Source organism: Pleurodeles waltl, chromosome 7 (genome assembly GCF_031143425.1).
Source record: "Pleurodeles waltl isolate 20211129_DDA chromosome 7, aPleWal1.hap1.20221129, whole genome shotgun sequence".
NCBI classification, from domain to species: domain Eukaryota; kingdom Metazoa; phylum Chordata; class Amphibia; order Caudata; family Salamandridae; genus Pleurodeles; species Pleurodeles waltl.
In genome coordinates, this window is record NC_090446.1 from 1,069,297,369 (window position 1) to 1,069,311,099 (window position 13,731).

General features: G+C 46.9%; 1 protein-coding gene across 1 annotated transcript in view; it reads right to left on the reverse strand.

The window, feature by feature from the left end:
* The window catches only part of DGKE (diacylglycerol kinase epsilon), a 199,774-nt gene that overhangs the window by 74,730 nt on the left and 111,313 nt on the right, over positions 1-13,731 (reverse strand). Inside the window, exon 5 of the mRNA XM_069200013.1 lies at positions 2,044-2,201. Coding sequence (XP_069056114.1) covers positions 2,044-2,201 — 158 coding nt within the window. The remainder of the gene's footprint in view (positions 1-2,043; positions 2,202-13,731) is intronic.

The window sequence follows — 13,731 nt, forward strand, 5'->3', positions numbered from 1 at the left end:
CTGACTTTTCTTGCCATATTTGATTAAAAATGAAAAGTAAAACAGTTTCACATCGGCGAGCCGATGTCCGCCATGAGCGTGCAGGAGACACACAAAACGAAACAGAAGCTTGCTCCGAGTCAAATGTACCGGCAAAAGTGCAATTATCCATGTAACCAGCAGAAGTGCAATTATCCATGTTACAGGGTCGATGTCATGCAAAGCGCTCGACTACTGCCCAGTGAGATTGCGCTGCGTAGGAAATAAAAATAAAAAATAGTCCAGAAGCCATGGTAAAAACACAGAGCCTTGTATGTTTTCAGTAGTTTACCGGTGCTCTTGAGGAGGGCTAAACACTGGAAAAGGCATGACGTAAGCATGCCTTTCACTAAAGAAATCAAGCAAATTTGAAATGGCAAACCCACAAACCAACCAAACGGACGGGCGTGGTTAAAACCCCACAGAGAGATTACAACAGGGGCCAGAGTGCTTGCACGCTCAACCCTAAAAATGGGATTTCTAGAAATTTGGCATGATTTTGCCCTATTTGGTGCCTTTTGCCAACCTGGGTCACATGACGGATAGCTTGGCTGTTGGGCATTGTGTATTCCTCCAGACAGTGAGACAAAGAGGGCCTCGGTGTTGGCAGGGTAGGCCATCCTGTGTGGACTGCTGAGCGGTTCTCTGCCCCACTTACATTACAAAAGCTTTATCTAGAGCACACAGAAAGAAACCTGGATGTAGGGTCTCCAGTGTGAGCTACTGGAACATACCAAGCTCCAGAGACCATGAACTCTGCACCTGGCCTCTGCTGGAGTGAGTCCTAACCCACAAAGCGCTGCCCCCAGGTCCTGGACCCTTTGAAGTGATGTTAGAGGTGCTGCTTCTGCCTAACACTAAATGTAAACAAAAAAGTGCCAGAAGAACTAACAGAAGACCTACCTGCCAGTCAATCCACCCTGGGTGCATCACCGGTCGACCTGAATTTGTGGTAGCTCCCACTACATTATTCTCCGCAGAAGCAAATCCTGCTCCATGGGACCTCTGAGTGATGGTATTTGGCCTTGTGGAGCCCTCTTCAGCTACATCTTGCAACTTCGTTCTGCTAGAAGTGTTTGACTTCCAAATGGTTGTCCATGTCCATAGGTAAAGATCTTCACCCGGCTTGATTGTGGCAAGCTCCTCATTGAGGACGGCAGCCTCCTTGACTGGAAACCAGCACCTCCTGCTCTAAGCTTCTCTCCCCCATCATCGATAGCTTAATCAAGACCTCGTCCAGCACTACCTTGCGATGACAACTCCTCCTCGGACACAGCCTGCTGCCTTGCCCCAATGAATTCTACCTTTTCCTGGACTTTCTCTCAGAATTATTTCTAAATCTGAAGGTAAGCTGAGACTGAGCCCTATCCACCCCGTGTATCCGAACCACGCACCAGTGTGGTCGGCCTTACTTTTTTAATTTGCCCTGGTCTCGCACGACCAGATACCTGTGGTTAGTGCTTTGATCTTTTAGGCTTTAAAATTCACTGAAAACTTTAAAAATTCATAACTCTAATTATACTGATCGGATTTAATTTATCTTTGTGGCATTTTAATTATTAACTTTTTCTCTATTTTTCTAAAGTTGTGTGACATTCATGTTGTGTTATGTTTTCACTTGATTACTGTTTGTGTGCCTCGTAAATAGTTAACACTTTACCTCTAAGCTGAGCCTGACTGCATTTGTGCCAAACCACCTGAGGGCTAAGCATAGGTTAATTTGGTGAGTTTTAGTGTTCACCCCAACAAGTACTTTGGTTGTTGCCTGAGAAGGGTTTCCACCACAGGGTGTCCCCCCTTATCCCAATCCAATAACCCAAAATCGTTTACATACACTGAGAAGTGAGACCACAAATATAATTCACTATTCCCACCAACATATTCCATAAATCAATAAAGGTTCATGTTAGTTAAACTATATAATATTGAGCGGAATGCCTCAAAATATAAAAAGCTCCATGTCAGCATGAATGACCCAGTGCACAAAATGACAATTCTCTAATACATACCTAATGTTCCGCTTACCGGTCTAGTTTTATGGGCTCTGCTTCCATTACATTTCTCAATATTTGCTCCACAGGGACATCCCCAGCATATCCTGGTCCCCATCCTAGAGTATTAGAGAGATCATTGCCTGTACCCAGAGGTAAGATTGAAACAAGTGGAATGTAGTGTTCTTGACCCTGTGAAATTGTAGAAGATCTGCATTTTAGATTGTTTTCTTTTCATCAATAATACAGGTTTGGAGGTAATCTTCAAGATCAAGGCACATCACACAACTGAATGCTAGAAAGCTATTCTGTAGTGCAATGTCCTAATTGCACAATATCAAAGTTCAATATTCTTACCTGAAATGTTTGGTATGTAATTGTTTCTTCACTGAAAAGATTAATAATAATTATGTCTAGAAGTATTCAGAACAAGAACACCGATATGCTATGGCTAGGCGAGTGATGATCATTAAGGCATTCAGCTTTCGTCTTCAACTTGGGAAGCATTACTTTCTGGCAGTTATCATAATACTGTATTGTCCAGAAGAATGTTCATTGATACCTATTAAAAAAGCAATAGTGCGGACCAGAGAAAATCAAGGAACTTGATCAAAACCTACTAATCTAGAAGCACAACTCAACGAAGTAATGGGACCCATTGCACACCTTCAAAATACTGTTATGTCTGATGTAGAACAGGGATGGCATTTTGGATACTGGGGTGACTGGCAGGACAGCAGATATTATTTGTATATATCTGGGCAAGGAGTGAGTTCAAGAGATGATGTAGTGGGTTGTAGCAAGACACCAGTTCTTCCCAAATTTAGTAGCAGATGGAGTAGTAAATATACAGCGTGGCAGGACACCAGTGTTTTTTTAAAATAATGGACGGGTGAGGTATTGCTGAGGCTGGTGTAGGAGGAGGTAGGATGCAAGGCATTTTTGGGGGAGTTGTGAGGCTAGGGGAGCGGTGGCTAGAGTTTGGTCATAGTGGATGGCAGGACACCAGGTGTAAGACAGGGCAGATGGCATAAGCAGGTTAGGTCATGTTGTATATGGCTCCCAAACTCCTCTGTCTCTGCATAGCTGCTGCAAGGGGTAGATGATTTGTGTGGCCATACAGAAAACCCATGGAACCCTAAGTAAATAGTTTGAGCAAGGAAACTATAATAAAGTAGGCAGTCGAGCCACAACACCCTAATGACCAAAGGCCTAAGATAGGTTGAAATAAAACAGCAAAAAAACAAAGACATGCCATTAGACAAAAGGAAAGCCTCTGGCTCACAGGTCAGAGAAGGTGATGAGCTGGTAAAAACTGACAAGATGCACAACATATTACTTGCTATAAAAGAATCAAGAGAAGTGCTAGAGCAGAAGATTGGTTCTGTGGTTATAGACCCAAATCTGAAACTCTGAAGTTAGTGTCACAGGGATGTGGAATTCCTATCGCCCGAAGCCCGGGACATCTTGTTTGGGGTCAAGGGCAACAAGTTTTTATGTTTACTTTGTCCTTGGGACAAGTAGGCCCAACCCCCTGCAGCACAAACCCTTTGGCTGCCTGTTTACAGAGAGTTGAACTCTCTGCAGTTGAGGTAATGTGTTTCCAGAAGATAATGCTGTTCGAACTTGTATTTATGGTTCATTATTTGAAAGCCTTAATTATTAGGGTGCGTGCTGTAAATAAATGTTTTAAGGTCACACTTCACTACTGACGTTGGTTCCAGTACAAAAAAAAAAAACGTGTACACACATGTTTGAAAAGTTTAGGCTAAGAGGCTAAGTATAATGCTCCCAGAATGCTCTCTGATTATATGCAAATGAAATGTCATTTAGTAAAATGTGTTGATGCATGCTAGTATTTCCCAAAAATATATCTAATGGAAAATCAGTGTAACCATTTTCAACACGATTATGGGAAGCATGAAAATAAACAAACACTGACAAAGCCAACTGATCTGACATACTTTTATAAGTCTTTTAGTTTCATCAATGCGTGTCTTGTTTTGACATGGCTTTTGTAACACTTTATTGTTGTGGGAGCTACCAGGCCCTCAACAATGTAACAAACATTGGCAAACCCCCCCCCAAAAGTTTTTGAACTCTTAAAGCACACGTTGCCACCAGCGGCATAACAAAGGCCCTGCAGCCGCCCTCCAGGGGGCCCCGTCAGCACAGCACCTGCCCTGAGTGAGTCTGGAGAGGGAGCTCCTCCATGTTCTTTGCAAAGGGGCACCCTCCAGTTTCGTTACGTCACTGATTGCCACTGTAGTTCCTGACACTGAACAAAACTACTTTGTGTGGCAATATACTCCTTGTGGAAGAGCAGAATGCGATCACTCACAGTAAAGCCAGCCGAAAGAGAGAGAAATAGAAGTTTAATAAAAACAAAATGTCTTTGTTAACACCAGACCTAATTAGGGACCAAGACCCACATGTAGGTAGCTTTTTGCATGTCGCAAACAGCGACTTTCGCTGTTTGCGACGTGCAAAAAGCACATTGCGATGCACAAACCCAGTTTTGCGATTCAGTAACCTGGTTACCGAATCACAAAACGGGTTTGCGACTCGCAATTAGTAAGGGGTGTTCCCTTCCTAATTGCAACTCACAGTGCAATGTAGGATTGTTTTGTGACCGCGAACTCAGGCGCAAACCAATCGCAGTTTGCACCCATTTCAAATGGGTGCTAACACTTTCGCAAAAGGGAAGGGATCCCCATGGGACCCCTTCCCCATTGTGAATGTCACTGTAAACATTTTTTCAGAGCAGGCAGTGGTCCTGCGGACCACTGCCTGCTCTGAAAAAATTAAACAAAAACGTTTCATTTTTCGTTTTTGTTATGCATCTCGTTTTCCTTTAAGGAAAACTGGCTGCATTACAAAAAAAAAAAAAAAAAAACTGCTTTATTGAAAAGCAGTCACAGACATGGTGGTCTGCTGTCTCCAGCAGGCCACCATTCGTGAGGGGGTCGCAAATTGCGACCCACCTCATGATTATTCATGATGTGGGCATTTGCGAAGCCCTTGCGAATCACAGATGGTGTCAAGGACACCATCCTACATTCGGATTTGCGACTCGCAATTTGCAGGTCACAAATCTGAACCTACCTACTTGTGGCCCCAAATTCTTAAAGAAAGTCACAAAAGTGCACCCATGGTATATGTTGTACCCCTATAAAATATTTGTGAACTGTATTTTAGCGTGGGTAAATACGATGTGTAGATTTGCTCATGTGAAAATCTATTGAGCATTTGCAAGTTCATTTTCCCTCCAGCCACTTTCTTCCCAACCCTGGAAGAAGTTCTAATTCTGCCATTGTCAGGAGTAAATGCCCAACCTTTCTTATTATGGGAAAATATTAGAGAGAAGCTGGTAAAAATCTTTAAAACATGCAGGTTAGTAGGTTTGCAGACTCAAAGGTATTCCAGCCCTGGAACTATTGCTTACTGCTTCCTCCAGCCCCAGTATGCAGATCTGCAGAAAGGTGGCAAAATAAGGAAATTGCTACAGTAGGGATTGAAACTCCAAGTATTCAAGCCCTACTATGGTAGTAGCCCTGGCATAATCAGAGAGGCTATTAATTGCTGCCATAATTTGTCGCCACACTACATGGCACCAAAGGGACAAGTAGATCTTTTTACAGGACAAATAGATTTGAGAAGCAACCTGTCCCCTGGACAAGTAGATATTTTAATAAATTCCACACCCCTGGTGTCAACCTTTTCTTCATCTGTACATACCAGTAAGGTACAGATCATGGTTAATGGTAAATCGACTAAGTGCCCAACCACAGTCAATAAGAAAACCAAGAGCTGTGAAAGATCTAGATTAGCAGAATTCACTAAACTATCGTTAGAGCAAATAGTAGCTTCCAAGGAGGAGGAGAGAAACTGGTTGTATGATGGAACCATGCATGCCGAAACAACGTATGCCTTAACAACATGGTCAGAACCACAACTAATGTCATTGTGAAAACATGCCTAGTAACATGTAACATTGGAAACACATGCGAAACGGCAAGCGTGGTTCTGTCATGCAACCACCCACATCTGCACTGAGGCCCAAAACTATTCCCACCCCCAATATCTAGACTACCCTGACCCTCCCACCCGCCCTGAGCCCTAAATAAAACTACTATACTAACTCCCCACCCCGGCCCTATAATGTAAAGTACCCCAAGCCACCCACCCACCCTGAACCCTAAAAAAAACTACCCCTACCTCCAACCCCTGCCCCATAAAATGAACTACCCAGACACCCCCCACCCAACCTGAGCCCTAAAAAAACTATCCCACCCTGCCCCTAAAAAGTAATCTACTCCGACCCCCACACCCGCCCTAAAAATGAAAACTACCCCACCGCCCCAACCCCTAAAAACTAAACTACCCCGACACCCCTCACCCGCCCTGAGCCTTAAACCCTACCCCAATAAGTAAACTATGCTGACACCCCACCCACCCCAAGCCCTAACAAAAATAAACTATCCCGACCTTCTACCCCGCCCCTAAAAACTAAGTTGCTCTGACCCTCACCCACCCTGAGCCCTAAAAAAAAAAGAAAATCCCCACCCACTACCCCTGCCCCAGCCCCACTTACCTCACCCCGTCCTCCACATCCTCTCCCAAAACACGCATGGCTGTTATTCTGCCTTAACCACACATATGCGTAGTTCAGCCCATGCATGGTTAAGGCACAGAAAAAGCCATGCGTTTTTCAGGCAAGCGTGGTTGCTCTTGCGTGAGAAATGTCTGCATACTTAAGGATATGTTGTTAAGGATGTCTCCCAGCGAATCTCAGTGCAGGGATCAAATCCTGACTACAAACTATCAAACTCTGGGAGAGGACAGGATAACAGTGACAGAGAGGCAGTAATGGTTATGTCAAAGACTGCTGCTAAGAATATTGCATTTACTATGCAAACAGGTAATTTTGACAGCATAGCAGGCTTGAACCTTCTTACAAAATGAACAATCAGCAGTCACATTTATTGGCCAACAATGGCATCAATCCACTGTGTTTTTTACTTGAATTTATGTACTTCTGAAAGGAAAGAAGGGAGGTGCGGGAGAGACCACTGAATAATATAGCCTCATGGGTTGACAACCTATAATGCTGTTGAGGGTACAACTAAACAAGCACAACTACCAATAGTTATCTTCACTATACAGAGGCTAGGGAGACATCTCTGTTGTTCTCTACTGGCAATGGTGTTAAGTATGGTCTTAAAAAGATGGATATTAGGCTCTGTGGGAGGTCAGTTGAGGACATTTATATACCAGTCCCAGATCCAAAACCAAACAAATTCAAAGTCGTTAGTGGGGGGCAGTAGCACATGTATGTTCAGCAAATACACTTGACAAAATTAATTAGTAATTTGCCAAGGAGCTGGCACCAAATGATCAACTTTAGAGACTTGTTGCAGGAACAAAACCTTGAAGTATTGGACAAACTATGCCACAAAAAAGGCTTCTCTGGGGGACAGTTTTTGACCGAAAAGGCCATAGTCTAGTGGTTCCCAACCTGTGGTCTGGGGACCCCTTGGGGGTCAGCATATCCTCCTCAGGGGGTGCACGATTGCTAAGAAAATTAAATAATCTTAACATTGGGTCCCCAACTTTCAGTAATGACTCAGTAGGGGGTCCCCGGATTCCAATAATGATTCAGGGGGGGTCCCAAAGTTCCAGTAATGATAAATCAGGGGTCCACAGAAGTCAAAAGGTTGGGAACCACTGCCATAGTCCATAAAATACAAGCTAACTAACAAAGTGGTGATACTGAGCCAGAAACGCACAAAATATTGCAACTCCTGTTAACACATTGCAAGAGCTGAACAACAATAACTATTTTTCATTGTACCTTTACCGATCAAACTAAGACCAACCTTAACACACTGAAAAAGAAAGGGGAACTTGACATGAACAAGTAATTTACGGATGCAAAATGGGCATTGGTTCTGGAATTCTCTGCAAAACTTTCAAAGAGTGGAAGGTTCAAGCTCGTTCAATACACACTCCCCAGAGCCTAACATCCCACAAATTACAAGAAATATGTCTCAGGAGCGCAGTTTACTGCCCAAGACTGAGAGGATGACTTAAGGCATGTTTCAGAGTTGTCGTGCGCTGTACAGTTATTGGAGAGTGATCACAGACTAACCGATGGAACTCACTGGAAAATCAGGGCTGTATAAAGCGAGACCTGTGCTCTCAGACTTCATACCAGACAGAAAAAAAGCAACATTGGTGGTAACAGATTGCAGTGCGCTGGAAGTCACCACATTCACCCTAGATGGACATACAGCTGAAGGAACTGAATAAATGACAAAACTGAAAGAGAATGAGTGTAATACAAAGACAATCACTAGGGCCATCAGAAGGAACAATCTGCGACGAACTGCTGCAGACTTAAAGGAATAAAAGTGATGATAAACCACGGTAGTAACAAGCAAACTACAAGCAACCACACATTATGATTTCCTCCTCGGCACAGACACACAGTATCAACTACATAATCACACAGGGTATAAGGTGTAGCCCTTAAGTCTGAATACGGCGCACATCTGAACACACCAAACTCGCCACCCACACAGCCATATATATTGGAAAATATGAGATGGGTAATGGCTCAGACAGCTTTTCTCAGTGGTATAGTGAATACTATGTAAGTATTTGTTGAAACTATGGACAGGAATTCATTTAATTTTTTGTTTTTATGTGTTTTGCATGCTTAATTTACAATATAATCATAGGATATAATATGCATGCCACTTGAGTATCCTAAAGAATTCCGTCTGAATACTGAAGTGGTGCTAGAAATATCTGACGAGCAATGGATTCTTCAGGAAATCCACTGACCACACTCTGTACCTCAAAATTCAATACTATACACAGCATAATAAATATGATACATCTTTGGTCATGATTAAGAGCATAGGTGCTAGTTATTGCACCTAATTAATTAACAATTCCACAGAGGTCATTTATTTTTTGAGTGCGATAAATAGCACCTAGTGCGAGTTTGTGGTGAATAACAAGTGGATTTCGGTGTTTAGCACACAAAAATATGCATGACATGGTAAATATTATATGATTTTCCCCTAGTAAATTTTGCCAGATTTGCACCCCCGCCCAAATGTAGCAAAGGTTGAGGTATTTAACATGGGCCATATATATTAGAGGCGTTAAATACAACCAAACTCCGAATTCCAACCCATGTGCAAACAGGGGTTTACGCAGGGATAGGAATGACCAGACCCACTTGTAAGAGGCCATTATTTTGTGAATAATTACCGAATGGAGTTAGTCAAGTTTACTAGACTCCTGGTTTAATTGTTAAAGACTAAAGGCCTGATTTAGATTTTGGGGAACAGGTTACTCCGTCCCAACAGTGACAGACATCCCGTCCTCCGAAATATAAATCCCATAGGAAATAATAGCCAGCATTTAGTATAGTCTAAAGTCTGGTAATATTTTCTTTAAAAGCCTTAATAGGATAAAATGCGAATGTCTAGCCAAGATTCGGCAAAAGATTGACAACAAAACGATTTACCACAATAGTCTTTGTAAAAAATATAAAAGAAAGCACTTTTCTGAGAACTCTCAAATTCTGGAAACAAATACTTGATTTTGCATGCCATATAGATCAGAACAGGCAAGAGTCTCAGAGTTTTTCACTACCACGGAAGGCTGTGAACTTCTCTTCTTCTGCTCTTCATCTTCTGTCTTCTGTTCTGCTTCTTTCCTCTGCTCTTCATCTTCTGTCTTCTGTTCTTCTGCTTCTTCGTCCTCCGTCTTCTGCTCTTCCCGCGCCTGCCCTCCTGCTCCTGTCTCTTCTCTCTCCCTCACTCGCCTCCCCCTCAGTATCACCCCTATCTACCCCGTTCGCTATCTGCCTCCCTCACTCCTCCTATCTACCAATCTACCTATCTCTCTATCTCACTATCTATCTCCCTCACTCACCAGCTCCTCCTATCTACCTATTTCTCTATCTTTCCCCCCCACTCGCCACCCCTATCTTACCCCGTTACCACCCCTATCTTCCTATCCTTTCTCTCTACCTCTCACCCTCACCCACCTCTACAACCCCCCCTCCCCTATCTTCCCAACCTTACTCCTATCTCTGTCCCTAAACTTCCTAAAACTCACCCCCCACCACCCTTAAACCCCCCTCCCCCAGCTCTTCTCCCTCTACCTCCCCCCCCTCCTCCCTCTTATGGCGCCCGCTGCGCGACAGTGGTAGCGACCCTTGACCCAAGGGTAGGTCGCTCCCCCTGCCGCTGCAGCTCCTCCAGCTCCTCCAGGTTCCTGAGACCGCCCAGCCACCTCGCAGTAAGTACCCCCCACCTCCCAGCCCCTTGCCCTGCCCCGCGCTACTCACCCTCTCTCCTGCTTCTTTTCTCCTTCTCTGTTCTTCCTCCTCGCTCCTCTTCTGTAATCTTCTTCTGTACTCTTCTTTCGCTCCTGCTCCCTGTCTTCTCTCTTCATCTGTGTGCTCCCACCCCTGGTCCCCAGCTCTCCTACACCCCGCTGCTCCGCTACGACCCCACCACCCTCCACGCCCTCAACCCAGGGCGCTCCAACACCTGCTTCCAAGCTCACCCCAAACACACCCATGGACCCTTCACCTGCCACTCCTGCAAACGCATCTTCCACCACGCCACTACCACGACCACCAGCCCACGCGCCATCAACCACCTCAAGTGCATCCTGGTCAACGCTCGATCTATCCACAAGCACGCCGTTGAACTCTGGGACCTCCTGGACTCCACAGCACCGGACGTCGCCTTCATCACGGAGACCTGGATGAACGCCTCCTCGGCCCCGGACATTGCCACTGCCATCCCCGAAGGCTACAAGATTTCCAGGAAAGACAGCACCAACCAAGTAGGAGGAGGAATCGCCATCGTCTTCAAAGACTCCATCAGCGTCACCACCTCCACCGAAGACACCCCCCTCGCTACCGAACACCTGCATTTCCAAATTCGCACCGACCCCAGGACCACCCTCAGAGGATCCCTCGTCTACCATCCTCCCGGGCCGCGCGCCCCTTTCAGTGACTCCATCGCCGACTTCGTCTCCCCGCACGCCCTCGCCTCGCCGGACTACATCCTCCTAGGCGACCTCAACTTTCATCTGGAACAAAACAACGACCCCAACACCACCGCTCTGCTCGACAACCTTGCCAACCTCGGCCTCAAGCAACTGGTGAACACCGCCACCCACATCGCCGGACACAAGCTTGACCCCATCTTCTCCGCCAGCAAACACGTCTCCTTCAGCCACGCCTCCGCTCTACACTGGACCGACCACAGCTGTGTCCACTTCACATTCCGACGCAAGACCCGCCACCTCCGCACTCAACCCATCCCTCGTCGACAGTGGAACAAAATCCCCGAGGAACAACTCTTCTCCGCACTCACCGTCAACCAACCCACCCTCACCACCGACCCCAACGACGCAGCCCTCAGCTTCTCGAACTGGATCTCCAACTGCGAAGACAACCTTGCTCCCCTCAGACGCACGCATCAACAGGCCATCACCAAAAAACCTCTCTGGTTCTCTGACACCCTTAAGGAATTGAAGAAAACCTATCGCGCCCTCGAGAAGGCCTGGCGCAATGACCACACCGCCGACAACATGACCGCCCTAAAAAACGCAACCCGCGAACACCACCACTTGATCCGCGCAGCCAAAAGGAATTTTTTCACCGACAGACTGGACAAAAACAGCCACAACAGCAGAGAACTTTTCAGCATCGTTAAAGAGTTCTCCACCCCCAACGCCAACGCCAACGCCGTCACGCCCTCACAAGACCTGTGCAACTCCCTCGCCACCTTCTTCCATCGCAAGATCACCAACCTCCACGACAGCTTCGGACACCAGACCCAACCAAGCATCACCGAACCCACACCCCCGGCCATCACCCTCAACGCCCGGACCCACATCAACACTGAAGAAACCAAAACCACCATGAACTCTATCCACTCCGGCGCCCCATCGGACCCCTGCCCTCACTTCATCTTCAATAAAGCCGACGACATCATCGCCCGCACCTCCAGGCCATCATCAACTCCTCATTTTCTTCTGCTACCTTCCCCGAAAGCTGGAAACACGCCGAAGTCAACGCCCTACTAAAGAAACCTACGGCTGACCCAAGCAACCTGAAAAACTTCCGCCCCATCTCGCTCCTCCCCTTCCCTGCCAAGGTAATAGAGAAGACCGTCAACAAACAGCTTACCAACTTTCTGGAAGACAACAACCTTCTCGACCCTTCACAAACCGGATTCCGAACCAACCACAGCACTGAAACCGCCCTCATCTCAGTCACAGACGACATCAGAACCCTGATGGACAGCGGTGAAACAGTCGCCCTCATCCTCCTCAACCTCTCGGCTGCCTTCGACACCGTCTGTCACTGCACCCTAATAACCCGCCTCCGCTCCACCGGGATCCAAGGCCAGGCCCTGGACTGGATCGCCTCCTTCCTCTCAAACCGATCTCAAAGAGTTTACCTCCCACCTTTCCGCTCAGACCCCACCGAGATCATCTGCGGCGTACCTCAAGGCTCCTCGCTCAGCCCGACACTCTTCAATGTCTACATGAGCCCCCTCGCCGACATCGTACGCAAGAACAACATCATCATCACCTCCTACGCCGACGACACCCAACTTATACTCTCCCTCACCAAGGACCCCTCCAGCGCTAAGACCAACCTACAAAATAGCATGAAGGACGTCGCAGATTGGATGAGGCTCAGCCGCCTAAAGCTGAACTCTGACAAAACGGAAGTCCTCATCCTCGGCAACACCCCGACCGCATGGGACGACTCCTGGTGGCCCACGGCCCTTGGCACCGCACCGACCCCCTCAGACCACGCCCGCAACCTCGGCTTCATCTTGGACCCTCTTCTCACCAAACAAGTCAACGCCGTGTACTCCGCCTGCTTCCTCACCCTCCGCATGCTCCGCAAGATCTTCCGCTGGATCCCCGCCGACACCAGAAAAACCGTGACCCACGCCCTCGTCACGAGCCGCCTGGACTACGGCAACACCCTCTACGCTGGAACCACCGCTAAACTCCAAAAACGCCTGCAACGTATTCAAAACGCCTCGGCCCGCCTCATCCTCGACGTACCCCGCAACAGCCACATCTCCGCACACCTGAGACACCTGCATTGGCTCCCAGTCAGCAAAAGGATCACCTTACGACTTCTCACCCACGCACACAAAGCCCTCCACAACAAGGGACCAGAATACCTCAACCGTCGCCTCAGCTTCTACGCCCCCACCCGTCTCCTCCGTTCCTCTGGCCTCGCGCTTGCTGCCGTCCCTCGCATCCGCCGCTCCACGGCGGGTGGGAGGTCCTTCTCCCACCTGGCAGCCAAGACCTGGAACACCCTCCCCACCAGCCTCAGGACCACCCAGGACCACTCCGCATTCCAGAGACTCCTCAAGACCTGGCTTTTCGAGCAGCAGTAACCCCCCTCCCACCTAGCTCCTTGAGAGCCGCACGGGTGAGTAGCGCACTTTATAAATGTTAATGATTTGATTTGATTTGATTGGAACAACCCCCCGCCATGAACTAACATCCCACTTACTTGACTGAGCTTGAGCTTTGAAAATCATTGCAAGCGTATACCAGATACATGAGATTGTCCAGCTAAATCTGGATTCAAGCTGAAATAATTTAACAGAATATTGACATTAAAATCACTAAGAATGATGGAATC